This window comes from Haplochromis burtoni, unplaced genomic scaffold (assembly GCF_018398535.1).
Source record: "Haplochromis burtoni strain Fernald_Lab_line unplaced genomic scaffold, NCSU_Asbu1 Contig_426, whole genome shotgun sequence".
Taxonomy (NCBI): domain Eukaryota; kingdom Metazoa; phylum Chordata; class Actinopteri; order Cichliformes; family Cichlidae; genus Haplochromis; species Haplochromis burtoni.
The window spans coordinates 73,832-88,910 of record NW_024582787.1 but is presented as its reverse complement, the minus strand read 5'-3'; the positions used below and the strand labels follow the sequence as shown (position 1 = coordinate 88,910).

Genomic DNA, 15,079 nt, shown 5'->3' with positions numbered 1-15,079 from the left:
ACGTTTTGAAGCAATGTGACATTCAAACATCCAAGTTCACAGCAACGAGTACCAGTTTGATTAAGTTGTCTTTTCTTTTTCTAAACGGAGCTTCTTAATCCCACAGCCAGTAGATGAGTCAGTTCAAGCAGTTTGAATTCTGCTGTCTTTGAATGCAGCATCCACCATCCTTTCCAACAAAATCTGCTCAGCACTGTCATTCTGAAGGTGGCTACAAAACAAAACAAAACAAAAAAAAAACAACGTAGCAGCAGCAAAATTAGAACGTCGGTTTTAACAGCTCTGACAAGATCCTTACACACTCACTTTAATTGCTGTTCCCCTTTCACAACCCAAACGTCACCTGGGTAAAGTGATCGCTTTCGTCCAGGGGGGGTGACTGTTTTGTTGGCTGCACAAGCAACAATACACAGTTGACAATGAAAATTCCCAGTGTGAGGTATAGACAGATACAAACTAAACGATAACATGACCAGCATTAAATCAACAGAAATTTTGACAAGTATATATATATTTTTTTTCATACTGTTTGGATCCAGCCTCACTTTTCTTTTTAGCACACTGGAACGGGTTTCAATGGAAGCACCCACTTGATAGCACCAGAAGCCTGGGAAGGCCGCAAGCCTCGAAGCATAGCAGGAGGAAAGAGAGGTAAACACAGTATTTCTTGGAAATTAAAAAATAAAAAAAGTACAAGAGCAGGGCAAGCACCACTGAGTATGCTGTTTTTGTTTTGTTTTTTTTATTCATTTATGGGACAAAGGTGATGATGATGATGATGATGATGAACATGATGGGGGTAGGAGGCAGAATGTGGAGTCTGTGAGCAGCAGAGTGAAGCCAGCTGACATAGCCTGGCAACAAAAGTGGTGTTTGCATGTATATTTAACAGGAATATCTCAATATTTGTGAAACAGGCCTGTTCACTTCCTTGTGAATGATCCCACACGTTAGCTTAGTCTAAAAGGCTGGAAGGTTGGAGAGATGCCTTCCTATTTTGTCCCATATCACATTCCCCCATTTTATTTTTATTTATTTATTTATTTTTTCGGGGGGGGGGGGGGGTTAAAATGTGTTTTCAGTTTCAGTTTCTGTGCCAGTGGGCATCTTTGATGAGAATGAATGGGTAGGCTACATTTATTTCATTAGTCCCCCTTAAAGCATCAGCTTCACAAGTCAGGCAGCCTGTGATTAACCTCCCATAAAGCCAGAAGTGTTCAACAATATTGACAACCAAATCTTCAAATTAAGTCTTTGCTTGCATTGGTGGCTTCAAGCAGATACAGTACTGCTTATTTAAAGATCACAGAGCTAAATTAAACAGACATATTAGCTGTTGCAAACTGTTGCTGAACTGGTCTTCATACGACATTTATATGGAGCTGGTTTTGTACTAAAGACAAAAGCAACATTATAAACACTTACTGATTTATGTCCTAATTTACATTTAAATCGAGACTTTTAATCATCATTATTAATTTTTTTTTACATTAAATGTTAATTGTAAATTGGTGAGCTTTAGATGTGCTAATAGGTTGATTCACGTCACCCTAGCTAGTCAGCATTTTCCCTCCACTTTTCCTAAGGTCTTAGTCAAACAGCTGTGCACACTAGTGTGCAGACCAGTTAATGACCTCCTGCCAACCCCCATGTGTATTTTACAACTGTTTGGCAACTGATTGCTGGAGGTTGCTGGCAGTCACTAGCATAAATTGGTCGCTGCAAGGGTGCTGGACAGAAAAATTCTCTGAAATTGCTTTGGACACTGACAGATTTCCATTTTCAGCTGTTTTTTGCATGGAAGAAGCGGACTTACCAAGCAGTAGTGAAATGGTAAGTGTAACCTAAACATATGCTTTCAAAGTAAAAGTTACACATTCCAAAATATGTAGGTTGCAGCAGTAAGACACAACTTATTCTTTAAAAGCAAATAACTAATTAAAATGTCATTAAAGCTCAAGAAATAAATGTCTGCAGATAAGTTGGCATCTTTCATGCAAACTACAGGTGACCAAGGTGGCAATCTGCTAATAACTAAAGCAATCACAGGGACGTTTGCTGAGGATCACCCTATTTGTGTTGCCAGTATTAAACTGTGACTGAGGCCTGAGCTAACGATCGTCTTGCCCAGACCTCATATATCAATCTTTTCATGTAATCATTGGTAAGAAGGCCATTTTGCAAACTGCGGGTCTATTAGTTTACCTCAAAAAGATCCTTAAAGAGAGTATGTAATGGTGACTGCACTTCAACTCAGATGAACAAAACCTATAAATCCTTTAATACCAAACTGAGTAAGATGCTAGTAAAGGTCTGGTCACTAATTTTTCATGTGGCGTAGGCACCATTTGAAAAGATGACTTTGGTGATTTTGGGTGAACTTTTACCTGACTGTTAAGAACTAAGGCACCCAGCTGGGGGAAAAAAAAGATTTAAAAATCTCCAATAACCACGGTGTAATTTTTGGCCCTGGATTAACATATGTATATAATATACAAATCCTTACAGTATACAAGGGTTTAACATATGTTACAGTATGTAATATTTTCACTCAAGCAAAAAAGAAACTGAATATGAATTCAATCACATTACATTCCCTTCCATAACAATAGGCTACTATCTGGCGAAAAGATGATCAGAGGACAATATATCAGCTCTGTTTTGGATTGTACAATAAATATACAGTACACCAACAGGGATTCTCTGTTGCATTTGAGCAGTAAATTGGTATTTACATGAAAAAAGTGCACCGAAGCCTGCTCTGCCAATAGCACCATCACAGTCATCCCAAAGACAGGAGTCTCCCATCCCCCCTCTTCTAATCTCCGGGGTACATCCTCTGCGAGCGATGTGTCCAGCACTTTGGATTCGTAAAAAAAACAAACACTGAGGAAGACTAACAATGATATTAATAATTATTATTATAATAAAAGATAACATCACCAACAGTTAGTCTTCCGAGTTCCACTTCACAGAAGTGAAAATGTAAAAAACAAAAAAATAATGTTTGTGTCAGCATCATTGGCTGAGCAGTGGTTTAGATTCCACCACGACAGAGGGCAGGAGTATGGGGTATGATAAACAGGGAAATCCTCGCTTTTCTCCCGTCTTCAACATTGACAACTTTTTCATTCTTCCACTGGTTCAGAGTCGGGATGCATTTTCCAGTCTGCTGTTTTCTTCTCACCCTCTTAAGCACTGTATCCCTCCATCGTTCTTGCCTTTATGACCATCTTCTTGTCTCACTCTTGTATTCAAAGGGTCAGTGCCCCTGGCAAGTCTTGCAGCACATCTGTCTGAAGTACGCTCGACTGCAGAACTTGAACTTCAGTACCAGCGGGCAATAAGCCACTTTGTTTACATCTTTGCATTCTGTGGAGAGACAGAAAAGACCTCAGATATAAAGACAGCAAAAGAAAACATATCTTTTATTAGTCTGGCTATGTTTAAGAGGAAAACTCCTCGTCATAGGAGCTGACTAAAAAAAAAGACACACACACAAGAAAGTTTTTATACCTAACATAACACAATCATCTACATATTGTCACCTTTTAAGTAAAACCACCCCTATTTCCCTAGACTATATATAAATATATCTATTACATATATCTATCTACATGGCACTGTATTAATGTATTAACTGGTTGTGCCACCCTTAGCTTAGATGGTGTGTTTTGGATTACTATCTTGCTTGATAACCCGATTGCGCTTAAGTTTCAGGTCGTCAACTGATGGTTGGACATTCTCCTTCAGGATTTTCTGGCAGAATTCATGGTTCCATCAATTACGGCAATTCATCCAGGCCCTGAAGCAGCAAAGCAGCCCCAGACCAGTACACTACTACCACCATGTTTGACTGTGCCAAATATAACAGCACTCAAACTTTCTTCAACTTTTGTCTTGTCAGTCCACAGAATATTTTGCCAAAAGTCTTTAGAATCATCAAGATATTTTTGGCAAATGTGAAACGAGCCTTTGTGGGGTTTTTTTTTAAAAAAATTTATCAGCGGTGGTTTTTGGCTTGAAATTCTCCAATGGATGCCATTTTTCTCTTTCTTATTGTTGAATCATGAAGACTGACCTAGACTGAGACAAATGAGGCCTGCAGTTAGATGTTGTTCTGGATTCTTCTGTGACCTCTTGGAGTTGCTGATGCACTATTAGAGTATATTTAGGTAAGCTGGCCTGCCCTCCAAGTTTTCTCTATTTGTGGATAATGACTCTCAACATGGTTCACTGGAGTCCCAAAGCCTAAGAAATGGCTTTGTAACCCTGTCCAAACTGATAAATGTCAATGGCATGTTAGTTTCTCAGCTGTTTCCTTAGATCATGAAATGATGTGTTATTTCTAGAGATTTTTTAGAGATCTGCTTCACTTTGTCAGACAGGTTCTCTTTAAGTGATTTCTTGATTCAGCAGGACTGGCAGTAATCAGGCCTGGCTGTGGCTAGTGAAATTGAACTCAGCTTTCCAAAAAATGTGGTTAATCACAGTTAATTCATGACTTAACAAGAGGGAGCCATTACTTTTTCATATAGGGCCAGGTAGGCTATTTTCTCCTAATAGAGGAAACCATTATTTCAAAACTGCATTTTCACAAGTAATCTTTGACTAATATTAAAATGTGTTTGCTGAGATATATATACACATATATATATATATATACATATATACACAAATATAAATATATATATATATATATATACATATATATATATATATATATATATATATATATACACACACATACATATATATATACACATACATATATATATACATACATACATATATATATACATACATACATACACATATATATATACATAATATAATACACATATATATACATACACATATACATATATACACATATATATAATATATACATATACATATATATATACATATATGATATATACACATTATATATATATTATACACATATATTATATATATACACATAAATATATATATATATATATAGTATATAACAATATAAGATATATATATATATATATAAATATATATATATATATATATATATATATAGTATATATATATATATATATAATATATATACATATATATACACCTAGGAATCAGGAAAGAAGCAAATACTTTTTCACAGCACTGTGCATCTTTTATATACATCTTGTTCTCATGGAACAATATTATCAATCATTTGAAGTATTTCCGAATTGAAAATCCAGTGATAGCTGACATGCTGACTCCAAATGTGTGCTACATCAAAATTCAAATGATATCTCATCAACACTAATAATATACAGTCATTTTTCTTTGCAACATTATATTTAATAAAAATAACACATATACATCTAGCTTTTGTTTTGCAGCAAAGGCAAACTTGATAAATAGGTTAAAATAGATGGTCAGAAGAGGTTGCGTATTTATTAAATACTTTCAGAATGAAGGCAAGTCATTAAACAGCGATGTAATGATAACATATGAGATATACAAACTGGACTAAACTGCTACATGAGAGCTTGTGGATCTCCCTCAGGTCTGAATAGAATAAAACTGCAACTATACTTGGATGCAGAGACTAAGACAGATCCTGGCCTCGTTCACTAACTGGGCTGGCTGCCATCCCTACTATGCACACTCACAGACACACACACACAGACTGCTAGCTGGATGCCAGACAGGCAGTGCTCTAAATGCCTTATCATGATCAGAGTGTCTTCCCTTATTAGGCTTTGGCCCCTGCCTTCTCAGAGCCAAATGAAACGAGACATTGCCTCACTGCTGTCCGTAAAGGAACAATTAGCCTACAGCTAATCCCATTAGCCAGCCTGTAAACGCTGCTCACGTTTTCCATTCAGGCTAATCGAAGGCCCCTTCTCTACATATCTGAATAGCCATCCATCATGTGTAAGTGTATATGGAGGGTTGAGCTGCTTCGCTTTGACTAGGGGCCAACCTCACTGGAAAGATTAATGTTGCTGGCAAAGTGTAGAAGAGCGTGTCATCCAACTGTGTTTAGGTCATAGTAGAACAGTGAAGATGAAGATAGAGATAGTTTATAACCTTTTCAAGTGGGGCTTTGTGTAAAAGCTGAGCACCTACAGCACAATATCTATGAGCATAAAGCAATCAACCTTTGCTTATAAAGAAACTGCAGATCAGAAATTGTCTTCTCGACCGTGACGAAAACTGCAAGAAGTAAACTTTTCGCACAAGCAAGTTCTTAACTGAACTTGCTTGTGACACGATGGCATGTTTCATCATCTCACCATCACCACTGGAGATCGGGGTGGCATCGCACTTGCTCTCACACTGCTGCATGGTGGCTGGTCGGAGGGACTCTACGCAGTCATTCGATGGCTGTCCTGTGTAGGACAGACACTGTACCGTCCTCATCTGCTGGCCCAGACCACACTGTGCTGAACACTGAAACAAAGAGCACCAGACCAAAAGTCACTGTCAGCGCAACACCATATTTAGCCAGTAAATTTAACAAGTTAAATGAGGACCATCTTTTCTCTGTGACCCTGAATGCTAGGCAGGGAGTCTGCGCTCCCTCATGGACCTCCACACACATAGTAATCCCGGCACATGCACACATACACTGTACGACCTGATCCAATCAAACAATCACCGGGGCACAAAGGGAGGGAGCACACAGAGCCAACCAGAGTCACCTTCCTCAATCTGAATTCATTTTCCTAAATTTGAGCAAACAGGTCAAATGAGGTTGAAAAGGTTACCTTTTGGCATTCTCTTAACTTTATACTTGTTGTGAGTCTTGTTTTCCTTTTCTTTCCCTCTGCTCATTTCTTCTTCACCCTCTGAAGGCTTTTGCAACATCTTTTTTGAAAACTGCTTGTCAAGGGATATTTTGTGCACAAGTATAGTAAGGGTTTAGACTGGTTAGTAATTCTGCTCATGATCACAAAAAGAAACGTGAAGCTCTCTTCAAGCTTTTTCCCCCACATTTAACTATTATTACATTTATTTATTTGCTTATAATAATTTGTATCAAAAATCTTATTTGCAAAAAAACAAAATAAAGAAAGACATTCCCAAACAAAAATGTGAGAAAGATAGCAAAGTTTGTTGTTTTTATGCTTGCCACATGTGCTGAGCTTGATGTCACATCCTTTGTGACACATCATATTTGTAACGCTTCAGTCACTTGTGCACCTCTCGATTTTTGTAACCTAGCACAGGTTGCAGACACCAGTGTAAGATTGTGTCAGTTTTTACCCCATTTTATTATATTCCCGTGAATTATATGCTAGCAAAAAACAAACAAATCCCGAAATAAACACACATTTAAACAGTCTTTGCTTCAGGTTTGGATTTCTTCTCTTCCTAGCAGTATCATCTGAGTGGGGAAACCTACTGTTCAGGAGAATGGTACAACGGCTTCCTCCGAATGAGCGAATGAGGCGGTGCAAAAAGCGATCAATGCAGAGGGTATACTGGCACCTAGAGTAGCTTGATATAGGTTTGGGCAATGGGAGAGCTGTAATGGATATCAGCCAGTTGGTCAATTTTCTTTTTTTCTTGTTGTTATACTGAAATAAATCTTAAAATCTGCCTTGTATCTAAAGGGCAATCAAAAACATTTGACTAACAGGAACACATCTGTTTCTGCTGCAATACTGAAATTGTTTGGAGTTTTATTGTTGAAAATTATTATTATTATTGTTGTATCATGAAGATATGAATCATGAGGCATCTTGAAGGTTTTTTTTGTTTTATTTTGGGTTCTTTTGTGTCACTGATGTTTTAATTTTGGTAGGCTGACCACTACTGGGAAGATTTAGCACTGTTCCAAGTTTTCTCCATTTGTGGACAATGCCTCTCACTGTGGTTCACTGGAGTCCTAAAGCCTAAAAGCCTAACAAACAGCTTTGTAACCCTTTCCAAAACAAATGCATTTCAATGTCTCTGTTTTCAGCTGTTTCTTGAGATCGTGGCATGATGTGTTGTTTTCTAAGACCTTTGAGCCTAGGTTCGATTTAAGTGATTTCTTCATTCAACAGGTCTGGCAGTGATCAGGCACGGGTTCGGCTGGTGAAACTGAGCCCAACTTTCCAAAAAAAAAGAAAAAAGGGGGGGGATCCAATTACTTTTTCACGCAGAGCCAGCTAGGTTTGCATAGCTTTTCCCTTAATAAATAAAATCACAATTTAGAAATTATTTTGTGTTTATTTGGGTTATCTTTGACTAATATAAAATTTGTTTGACGATTTAAAACATTCAAGTGTGACAAATATGCGATAAACAAAGAAATCAGGAAGAGGGCAAATACTTATTCACAGCACTGTATGATGATGATGATGATTGCAGCATCCTTTCCAGTAAAAAAAAAAAAAAAAAAAATCCAGCCAAGTGAAGAACGCTCTTAAGAGGCAAGCATATAACTATCCAAGTCCTCCATGATTCATGATGAAAACACGTAATGAGAGCAAATAAAAGCCATTGAACAACTGATGTTCCAAAACATATTGCATCAATGTTACGCACTGACATGCATGACTTGTCTAATGGTGCTGGGAGACTAGTTCTCATTGAATGATTTTTTATTTTTTTTTGGCAAACTTAAGATCAAATGACCCAAGAAAAAAGAGAAACTGCAGTAAAGGACTGGCAAAGTCGTCGCAAAGGACGAATCCCATTTTTTAGTGATTTCTATTAGGTTCAGGCAGGAAGCCTGAAAGATTCTCCAAGAAGTATGAGTTTTTTATTTATGAATACGGTAAATTGTCCAAATTAAAAATGGCTGCAATTCAACAAAGATTAATGTGATATTAATGTCCCACCGCTCAAACTACAGCAGAAATTCTGTACTTTAAGGCTGTACTCATAATATAACTGTAAATTTGCTTTGTTGGTGCATAAAACATTTGCTTTGGTAAACACAAAATGCGCTCCTGCCTCTTTATATGCTAGTTGTTATAAAAAGTGAGATTGGCCTTGTGGGCAGCCGCTAATCTCCTTTGTAGAAGGAAAAAAACAGACAGAAACAAACTAGTAAAACTAATAAAAAACAAAAGGTGTAGGTGCCAGCACACTTTCGACTCTATAATGGAATTGTTCATCTGAGCTGATGCTGGAAAGGCTGAGAAAAAACACACCTGTGAGCCATAACTATGTGTGTGTGCTCATATACGAGTGTGTGAAATAAACCCAGTCACCCCCCACCTCTTTCTGTCACCTTCACAGATTCTCTCTGGCTGCCTTAGATCAGTGAGCCTGCATGTCATCCCTTCCCAATTAGAGAGTCTTTATTAGGGCCCGCTGCAAGCTATGACAGATGGCGTACGTCAGTGGTGTAACTTTAGTGGGATTTGAACTGGAGACCTTTTGGCCTGGGAGACTGGGATCTTGGTAGCTGGCAACAATCCCCCCTTTCTGGCACTTTGAGGGTCAGCTGGCCAGAGAGGGACGAGAGTAGTGGAGGCTAAGCTTGTAATTACAGCCAGAAAAACAGAATAGGTGGGGGAGAGAGTACACACACACACACACACACACACACACACACACACACACACACACACACACACACTTCTACAGTGTGTCAGAAAGCGCTGTGTAAGGGCAGACTCCAGCTGTTGGTCTATGAGGTATTAACTTTGGCTCAGCATGGCAAGAAGCCTGTCCTTTGATGAACTATGTTGAGGTTAACATTTTGGTCTGCTTTGTTTATGGCTCAGACTAAATTGTAAAGGTGTGTTATCGATATTTGTGTGTGTTAACGGGCATGTGGCAGATATGAAAAGAACCCAGAAAGCTATGACTTAAACTGCCAGACTCTCAACCTTTGACTTCTGACCTGATCGGCACAGCTGAAACCATGACATCACCTTCATCAGAGCACACAATCCTTGCACAATTGCCTTCTAAACATCAGAGCACACTGTTTAAAATTCCACTTCTACACTGAGTTACTAACAAATCCTACAAAATAACAAGCCATACTTTTTGTAGATACAACTATCTCTGACGCACGACTTTTTGGCGTCCTCTCAGCAATATGAGTCAGCTGTGTTGTAAAGTGTTGAGCAGCTTTTTCAGAGCATACTAAGTCATATCAGGGTGAGCCCAAAACTTCTATTCCTCTGTCTTCCTCAAAACCCTGTTCCTGGAAGTGACAGAGAGGCCTCGTCTGGGGTGCAGATAAACTTCAAACAGCCAAGAAGATATTACTGCTGCCGATCACATACTCCAGGCCTGTTTTAACTCTTGGAATCACAAACACAGCCTCTATGCACTCACATGCGTCACAGGCCTGATTGGAATCCCCAGTATTTCATCCAGGTGTAAATGATACAAATCATTCACCTACACATGGAGTTTTATCTATGGAAACTTTGTCTTTTAAACATGCCAGTAGGATTAACCGCCATACTGTTGTGGAAGAAGTTAGAGAGAGACAAGGTCCTACCTGTCCCCATTCACCAGGGATCCAGCGGGGAGGAGGACAGCGCCCTAAAGTGCAGCGCATTCGGACTTGAGGTTTGTTATGGATCGAGCAGCGGGCAGGCGGAAAGGTCTTGGTGAGGTCGCTGCTCTTACACAAGGCAATGCGGTGCTTAAAGCCAGGACCACATTTAGGTGTGCACTACAGAGGGAAGGAAAAGTGTTAAACACATATCTTGACAGTGCAATGAGTTACAGAAAAACACTTATTATTACTGGCCTTACCTCGGACCAATCCAGAGTGACCCACTTTGGAGGACAGGACTGGTTGTTGCAGGACTCTCTCTCGATAGGCCGATGAGTCAAACAGTGAGTGTCCTCCAGTGTCTCCTCCTCAGCGGGACCAATCTTCCTGATACAGAGGACTGTCCTCGTCCTTATCCCTCCATCGCACGTCTTCGGACACTCTGACCAGTCTCCAATAAACCATCTGGAGGATGGAGCAACCAATGCTAACAGTTTTGTTGTAAAGTGATTTTATGAGGTTATACTCACTATAAACACACATTAAATAACTTTACTATAGTCACATTGCCAAAGAGGGAAAGAAGCAAACTACTCCAAGGCATCAAACATTAATACTTTGCAGTATCAAGAGTATCAATATATATATAGTAAAAAAAAGGTAAATATGGCAACTGAGTGGCCTAGCCTGGCTTTTTTAAATTAATGTACAGAAAAGACAGTGGTATCACTGGACAAAAAGAAAGAGCATAAAGTATTATAGGTTTTTTTTTATAAGACTATTAAATAACCGTTTTAATATTTTGAAAGCTGTCTTTTGTAATATTTGCTGTAATATCCATTCTCATCAACATAAAAGAAAATTATATACCACAAGAAATTACACACTTTTCAAAGAAGTTTAAACTTGCTGCCTGGCTGACAGGTAACTAATGCTGGGGAGTGCATTTTAGTGCTATGCCATGTCAGGATGATTAGCTTTAGAACCTGAGAAAATTAGACCCAGTCATATTCAACCCCCTCCAGACTTTAGAATTAATATCATAAAACTGCACAGACAACAGTCCTCCAAACACATCCAGCCTGTGAGATATTACATCATCTAAAGGAATGTATACAGAATTAACGACATGTTCAAACATCTGTGTTAGCTTTCATTACCGGCGCCCATAAAACCCTGGGCTATTCTAAAACAATTGTGTTTACATGGTCTCCTTTAGTCGGCCTTTCCTGACGCTGCAAAAGGAGTGTTTGCCTTCCTAACAAACACAAATGCCGCATGAGCGCTCTAACTCCCCCCCCCACACACACACACACACACACACACACGGCCTTCTAGTACTAATCAAAATAAATGCGATACCACAAGTCTGCGACCACTGAATACAGATGTGAAAATAAATTACCCAAGACTGCAGTCTGAACATATGAAAACAAATTACCGCTGATACAGTAGATTTACAATACTATCAGTTTTTTTGGCTGACACCCAGCTGAAAGACACTGGCGCTCCCTCTCATATACAAATAATTGTCAGCTAGTCTGAAACTAATTAACCTGGTGCATTTAATCCCTCTTTTTCCAGACATTATTGAAGTGAGTCTGGCCATTCTTCCAGCTACAGCGAAGGGATTTACAGACATTTGGCCACCAAACACAAGTTCATATTCCACCTGTATACGTGTGTGTTACCCCTCGAGGTTTGGTAAGGATGCCAAAACAATCAAACACAGGTGGTCATTTTCAGAGCTCTTATTTCTGGCATGAAGCAGATATTGAAAATAGTTAACATATGAAGTTATAAATCACGGCCATTTTATTTTATTATTTTCTTCCAAACACATTTTACAACTAGGGCTCATTGAAGGCGAATTAATATCATGAGTCAGTCTCATTTTTATGGAGGCTTTTTCTTTTGAAAATATTAACTTAGGTTGCTATACTCTGTGTTTTCATTATTGTTTTTATATTAACAATGCATTAAATGTTAGTACGTAATGCAAAAGATCCTGATCATACCAAAATGATGAACCTACAGAGAACTACCTTGTCAAAAAAGCATTATAGCATCCATCCATCCAGGATGGAACGTATTGCAGCTGCCATAGGGCGAAAGCCAGGGTACGCCCTGGACAGGTGGCCAGTCTGTTGAAGCCTAACACAGAGAGACTGACAACCATTCAAACTCACATTCATATCACCAATTAACCTAACCCTGCTAAGTGCATGTCTCTGAACAAGCTGGAGTACCCAGAGAGAACCCACGGAGACCCATTCATTCTTCCTTCTGTGAGGCAACAGTGCCAACCGCCGTGCCACCACGATGCCCCTACATGTTTCAGCAAAATGTTTTGGGTTCATACCCTGTAGTGCTCCAGTTACCAACTAGTTGATCACACGAAGCATTTAGTGGGATGAGACTGAAAACAGAGCTAAAGGTAAGCAAATACATACTTAACGTTGCATTAACATCATCACAAATACAGCGATTAGCATCTATACACATTTTATGCACTCCATTTGCATTTGTTTCACATCATGACCAACATAAATTAGCAGTACGCAACTTAACAATCAATAACATTTGTATCCTGGGCAGAATTTCCTTCAAATCAGCACTAAACACAGAATGAAGAATTAGAATAAGCACCGGAGATGAGTTAACTTGAATGCTAATATGCGATCTAGCGTGGGAAAAGCCAAGGACAGAGACCAAACTGAGCACAAAAATAGCCAAGCAATGACATAATGAAGAACTCAACTTCCCAATATTTACAGTGTTTGCAGTCTTCCAATATTTCATCTTCTTTTGGCTACAGCCCACCATTGATCATCTGCCTCCATCTCACTTTTTCACTGTCCTCACTATCCTCACAACATCATCTTCTGTCCAACCAGGAAACTGCATATCCTCTCACACTACATACATACACCATCATTGTCATCTTCCTGTTTTCCTCAGCTCCATGGTCAACATCCCTTGCATTCTTAATTAACAAATTATGTAACTAATTTCAGTTATACCATTATAATTACAATTGTTATTTTTATGAATGAGTATTTATCTCTCTGCATTGTTATTAAAGCATAGTAATTCAAAGAACATATGCAATTTGACATCTTTCATTAAAGATTTTTAGAAAATAAGCAAATAGATTAATTAATTTGTTTTTGCATGCCAATTTAGTAGTTTAGGAAATATAAGAGTAAAAAATTCACACTTTGGACTTTAGCCTGGTATTCACATCTTGCTTTACATGTCTTTGTTTACAAGTTGCATCGCATAGCTGTTCCACCCAGTTCAAGATCAATAATTACTTTTCTAAACTCTCACTTCCTTATATGTGAAATATTACAATTACTAGTTTTAATGGTTTCTTTCGCTATATAAAAAACATACTGCATCAAATATACCAAGCAGCCTAGTTGGAGTAGAGCACCTAATGCTGAAACAACACTGTAAATCAAAATATTTACATTTTTTTCCCCTTTGGTTTCAAGTTTCTTTCAGGAAATTCTGTGAGGAACAACTTAGTGGAAGACTGATGGCTGGATCAGTGCAGCTGTGCAACTATCTGTTATGATGATAGGAGCTAAGCCTAAGGTCTAAGCTGTAGATTTACAATTTACCTTCTGACAGAATAGGACACAAGCAGGAGAAACCGAATTCTTCAAAAGCATTTAAAGGAGCCAGGTGAGGGAGTAAGGGCATCTGTGTCAGACAACTCTTGTTTCAGACTACTAACAACCTAAATATGCTGCAGGGGTAGTGGGAGAGAAGGAAGTTTCTATAGTAATGCTAGAGCCGCCGCTGCTGGCCTAATGACCCAAACCCTGATAAGCAGATGAAAACAGAAGGAATTTTATTAAGTGTAACAACTTTTCTCTGAATTTTTTATCACTGTACTGTGATTCTGAGACAAAATAAGCAATTTAGAGATGTTACCTTCTACTTGGGCCTTGTAACACTCACTCTGTTCATCATTTTTCTCTCATTTCAGTCATTTGACAGATTTTACAAAAGTAATCATCTCATAAAGAGAAGAATCATGAGTGAGTATTACGTACTCTGGAGGACACGGCTCAGTATTGCAGTCTCTCTGGTTTTCTGGAGGTTTGCTGTCTGGGTCACAGTAGTTGTTCTGTACCACTGAGTTGTCGTCCAGCCTTTTACAGGCTAACTCCTGCTTCTGAGAACCTGCAGGAGAAAACACTGATCAATAGTGCAGCATGGAGCTCAGCTGATCTGGCACATTAAAATGCCTTCGCAGACACAGAAGCCTGCCAGCCGTGGTGTCGTGCACCGTGTTAAGAGCGGAGATGGGATCATTTTCATTCTGTAGTAAATCCAGACATGCAAATTCGTGATTCTTTGCAGGATATGTTGGCAAATCACTTTTACAGAGCAGAGAGCTCTTTACCTTGGCTTCTGCCAGAAAGAGTGAGGGCTACCGTATCAGTGTCACACCTCCCACTGTGTGTGCGCGCATGCTGCATGTGTTTTGTGTGTGCGCGTGCATGCGTACCAACCAGGAACGGGTCTGTTTGGACCCTCCTGGGACATATCCCACAGCAGACTTGTCTGGCAGATGTAATGAGATATGGATGCGTGTGTGTGTGTGTGTGTGTGTGTGTGTGTGTGTGTGTGTGTGTGTGTGTG

The 15,079-nt window shown here is 39.0% G+C and overlaps 1 protein-coding gene across 1 annotated transcript in view; it reads right to left on the bottom strand.

Moving 5' to 3' along the window:
• Positions 1 to 1,059: 1,059 nt before the first annotated feature.
• adamts6 (ADAM metallopeptidase with thrombospondin type 1 motif, 6) overlaps positions 1,060 to 15,079 on the bottom strand; it is a gene marked incomplete in the record, with an annotated part of 79,016 nt that continues 64,996 nt past the window's right edge. The window contains 5 exon segments of the mRNA XM_014341168.2: positions 1,060 to 3,372; positions 6,258 to 6,414; positions 10,421 to 10,597; positions 10,681 to 10,885; positions 14,488 to 14,617. Coding sequence (XP_014196654.1) covers positions 3,263 to 3,372; positions 6,258 to 6,414; positions 10,421 to 10,597; positions 10,681 to 10,885; positions 14,488 to 14,617 — 779 coding nt within the window.